Source organism: Otolemur garnettii, unplaced genomic scaffold (assembly GCF_000181295.1).
Source record: "Otolemur garnettii isolate 467f Iridium unplaced genomic scaffold, OtoGar3 scaffold00261, whole genome shotgun sequence".
NCBI classification, from domain to species: Eukaryota; Metazoa; Chordata; class Mammalia; order Primates; family Galagidae; genus Otolemur; species Otolemur garnettii.
Genome location: NW_003852656.1, coordinates 101,160 through 106,330, shown reverse-complemented (window position 1 = coordinate 106,330; position 5,171 = coordinate 101,160). Strand labels below are relative to the sequence as shown.

Genomic DNA, 5,171 nt, shown 5'->3' with positions numbered 1-5,171 from the left:
AAAAAAAAAAAAAAAAAAAAAATGCTGAGTTAAAAAAAAAATACTGAGTTATATGCAGATCAAATTCCTGCAAAATACTGTACCCACAGCCACATAATGTTCCCAGAGGACAGAACACATCTGCTAAATGGAACATATGTCAATTTTCACATAGAGTAGATGCTTAGGAAATAGAGGTTGTTGTTGGCCTAAGAAACAAAATGGATAAAATTACCTTTTTTATATGTCCCATCTACTCCTTTGCCCATCTTATCTTTACTGCTCACATCCCCCTCCATGTAAGGAAAGACTCGTGCCTGGTGAGTCCATAGATAGTCATTAGAGCCAAAGAAGAGGACAGGGAACTCGCCCACATCATGTTTCATCTTATCAATATTGGAAGGAATAGCCCGAGGATGGCAAATCTCAGCTGGCCACCACCTGGAAGAGGTGAAGAAAAGGGAAGAAATCTCCAAAAAGCTCCAATGCACAAGAAAAATAACCTATATAAGGAATAGAAATGTCTGCCCATTCTAAAGTTCATCCTAGCACATTTGTACAACTTATCAGAGAACAAGTGATGTGTGCTGGAAAGATTGAAACTCCTGCCCCTGCCCATGCCCATGCCCCTGTACACGCACACACTTCCTTAGACTCAATTATTCTACTTTAAGGAATGTATTAACAACAAATAATCAGAGAAATGAACAAAGATTTATGACTATAATGCTCACTGAAGCATTAAGTCTGTAAGAATAAAAAACTTGTAACCAAGGGAACAACAGCAGTGTCTGTAGTACACTATATAATGAAATCCAATTTGATTTATTTTTGTTTTGAGACAGAGTCTCAAACTCCTGCCCTGGGTAGAGTGCCATGGCAAGACAGCTCACAACAACCTCCAACTCAGGCTCAAGTGATCTTCTTCCCTCAGTTTTTCTTTCTTTCTTTTCTTTCATTTTTAAAGTAGAGACTGGGTTTTGCTTTTGCTCAGGCTCGTCTCAAACTCAAGAGCTCAAGCAATCCACCCACCTTGGCCTCCCACAGTGCTAGGATTACAGGTATGAGCCTGTGTGCTTGGCCTGCAATTCGGTTTTTAAAAAGGAAACTTTCAATAATTACACTTACTGTACAATACTAGGAGTATTGAAAATTACTAGGAATACTGAAAAATGGTACCAAAAATGAAGGGAGGCAATGTGGCATTAACTATTAGAGCTGGAAGTCCATACCCAAGAAGCCCCCTGCATATATACGCCAAAAAACTAACAAATGTTCATAGTCCTAACAGGGAAATGGACAAATGAAGTACAAAACATTGTGAGACTATATAAAGGAGCATGAAAGAACAATGAACTATGAATGAACTAGAGTACTGTATTAATTATGATGAGTCTCAGTGCATAAAAGTGAATAGAGTGGGGCAGCACCTGTGGCTCAGTGGGTAGGGGACCAGCCCCATATACCAAAGGTGGTGGTTTGAACCCAGCCCGGGCCAAAATGCAACAAAAAATAGCCATGCATTGTGGTGGACACCTGTAGTCCCAGCTACTCAGGAGGCCAAAGCAAAAGAATCACCTAAGTCCAGGAGTAGGAAATTGCTGTGAGCTATGACGCTACAGCACTCTACCATGGGCAAGAGTGAGACGCTGTCTCTAAAAAAAAGTAAATAATAATTTTACAAAGAACATGTGCAAAACTGAGTATAAATGATAAGGACAATTATTTTGCAGGGGGGAGTACTGCCCTGTCTACAAATAAATATGCTGAAATATTAATAATGTATCTTTTTTGTGAGATTAGGGATTTCTTTCCATTTGTGAATTTCTACAGAGAACATATATTATTCCTATGATTACAAAGAAAATTAGATTTTGAGGCTTATAAAGAAAAGTTAATAAAGGGAAATATACCAGGCATAATCATGAAGAGTACTAAATAAAAAATAAACTTTGTTTGACAGTTCCCAAGAAACAGGATGGTGAAAGATATGAGTGCCATTCTCCTTCACACTTACCTGTATCGTCCAACTTTTACCCAGACAATCTCCCTATAGTGCGGCTTTTTGCCTGCCTTACAATCATTGCAATACCAGTTTCCTTCAGGGATATCAATGTTCAGACATTCACGATGAAAAGCAGCAGGGCAAGAATCACAGCAAAGAAGGCTGCCTCCTGTGGGAATCAAAACATCTGGCACTCAAACCACAAGGCTACATATATGAACCCAGCAGAAACAGCTTTTGCTCAGCTCCAAACCAATTATTTATCTCCCAGCAAAGTGCTTAATAATTTAGTTATTGAGAAAGACATTTCTATAAGACCATGCCCTCTCCAATATTCCCCAAACCACCCCCAACTCCAAAGTTTGTTAGATTCACAATTAATAAACAATTATCTTACTGGCAAAATTAATGGGATAAGATCATAAGTAAAACAATAACAAAGTCACGTGTGTGCGTATCTATACACATATATACATTTTCAGTGCCTTTACTAGAAGACAAGATACTAAACAACAAATTAAGGACACCCAATGACCAGAGTACATGTATAAAGAGCACAAACTTTAACTAATATCAGATTTAGCTTGGAATTCCACTTCTAAGACAGTATGACCTTACAGAATTTACTTTCCTTGCTGAGCTTAATAGTGAGCTGTTTTTTACAATGAACAATAATCACATTTGCCCGAGGACTCGTCTACCTAATAAATCACCTAGTAGTGTTAGACACATAAATAGTGTTTTCCACAGGGGTGGCACCTGTGGCTCAAAGCAGTAGGGCGCCGGCCTCATATGCCAGAGGTGGCAGGTTCAAACCAGCCCTGGCCAAAAAACTGCAAAAAAAAAGAAAAAAAAAAAGTGTTTTCCACATGCTTACTTCCTTCTCTCTTTTATAAATTACTAACTTTTCACAACTTTCCAATTTTAGCAAAAAAGGTTCACAATTTTATTTTGCTGACAAAAAGAAAAATAATCTTATGATAAAACACTTTTCTATGTATGTAATTCTACACCTGAAGCAAAGTGTTTGCAATTAAAGGCCCAATCTCAAATACTATCTATAGGCTCAGCGCCTATAGCTCAACCAGCTAAGGCGCCAGCCCCGTACACCTAAGGTGGCGGGTTCAAATCCCCTAGCCCCGACCCGCCAAACAACAATGACAGCTGCAACCAAAAATATAGCCGGGTGTTGTGGCGGGTGCCTGTGGTCCCAGCTACTTGGGAGGCGGAGGCAAGAGACTCGCTTGAGCCCAGGAGTTGGAGGTTGCTGTGAGCTGTAATGCCACGGCACTCTACCCAGGGGGACAGCTTGAGGCTCTGTCTCAAAAAAAAAAAAAAAATACTATCTATAAATAAATATACTTCATATACATATAAGATAAAAAACACGTCTACTACATGAAAAAAAAATTTTTTTTTTTTTGAGATAGAGTCTTACTTTGTAGCCCTCAGTAGAGTGCCACCATGGCATCACAGCTCACGGCAACGTCAAACTCTTGGGGTCAAGTGATTCTCTTGCCTCAGCCTCCCAAGTAGCTGGGACTATAGGCAACTGCCACAATGTCCAGCTATTTGTTGTTGTTGCAGCTGTCACTGTTGTTTACTAGGCCCTGGCTGGGTTCAAACCCGCCAACCTTGGTGTATGTGGCTGGCGCCCTAATCGCTGAGGTATAAGCCCCGAGCCCACTATATGAAAATTTAATTAACAAAATGTCAGAACAAAACAAGAGAAGTACAGTTACGTTTCCTTGTAAGGCATAAATGAAAAATCTAGCAGTAGTAATTATTACAAATGATACTTCAAGATATCTGTAACAACTGTATTATTTGTGACTTGGCTTTGGTTTGTCATTAAACTTTCACTGTAATCTCCCCTCCCTCCCTATCCAAACTCTTGAGATTAAGTTTGGGTTTAATTATAGATTATAGTGACAAATTTTTACTTCTTAAAAATTCTCTGCACTAAGTGACTCATAATTTATATAGTTGACACAATTGTTGCAGATATTAGAAAAAATTCATATTTAAGGAATACAACATATGCCTTATCTTCTATGCTAGACTCAAATATGTAACTCTAAGTTTTATCCCAAAAACTGAGCAGCAAAGCCTTAGCAAAGTATATATCCAAGTTCATCTTGTTATCACTAAACTTCCTATGGCATTTAAAATTCTATTAAAAATATACCTGTGTGACAATTTCCATATACATTTTTTCCCCATATAATTTTTGCCCTTTCTCAATAATTTTCTACAGCAGGCTTTTTTTTTTTTTTTAAAAGACAGAGTATTACTTTATCGCCCTGGGTAGAGTGCTGTGACATCACAGCTCACAGCAACCTCCAACTCCTGGGCTTAGGCTCCTGAGTAGCTGGGACTACAGGTGCCCACCACAACGTCTGGCTATTTTTTGTTACAGTTTGGCCGGGGCTGAGTTCAAACTGCTACCCTTAATATATGGGACTGATGCCCCACCCAGTGAGCCACAGACCCTGCCTTAGAGCAGGCTTTTAAGAGCTAGAGTTTTATTTATTTCCTGTGTTTTGGGGTATGTACTTAAGATATGACTAAAATTGAAACCTAAAGAACACTTATACAGTTTGAAACTCATACTTAACTATTTCTATGTACTTTGTGGATGAATCAAATAATCTTATGATAGGACATTAAGAGTGGTACAAAGTCACATAAATTCTACTGAGCCAGTGGCAGATTATGTTTGTTCTATAAGATTCCTATCTATGCTTAGCTACCTGCTGAAAGATAGCTGGGTTGCTATCACAGTCTGTGTACATAGTTTTAGAAGAAAAATCTTACTTCATTAAAATGGCATATAAAGCACATGAAAAGAATTTCATGTACAGAAAAGCATTTGAATAAGGCATCCAAAGAAGAATATAACATGAAAAGAAACTTGGATGGAAAAACACATAGAGAATAAGGGCCAAATGTCAGAGATGAGGAGATTAACAGTGGCAAGCATCAATTTTTCACAGAACACCAAAATGGAACATGAGATGAAGAAAAATATAAGGGAAAAAGTAAATAGGACTATTAGGCGTAGAAGGACAGAAGGTAGCAATAGGGTTTGTCTAGTGGCAATAAGGAGATGTATAGAAGAGAAAGGGAAAGATAGGAAGACAGGATGAAGAAAGCTATATAAAAAATGAAAACAGGCTCGGCGCCT

At 38.4% G+C, this 5,171-nt stretch overlaps 1 protein-coding gene across 1 annotated transcript in view; it reads right to left on the bottom strand.

The window, feature by feature from the left end:
* NSD1 (nuclear receptor binding SET domain protein 1) overlaps positions 1 to 5,171 on the bottom strand; it is a 117,311-nt gene that overhangs the window by 20,927 nt on the left and 91,213 nt on the right. The window contains exons 12-13 of the mRNA XM_023508620.1: positions 1,997 to 2,153; positions 215 to 420 (exon numbers count right to left, since the gene is read on the bottom strand). Coding sequence (XP_023364388.1) covers positions 215 to 420; positions 1,997 to 2,153 — 363 coding nt within the window. The remainder of the gene's footprint in view (positions 1 to 214; positions 421 to 1,996; positions 2,154 to 5,171) is intronic.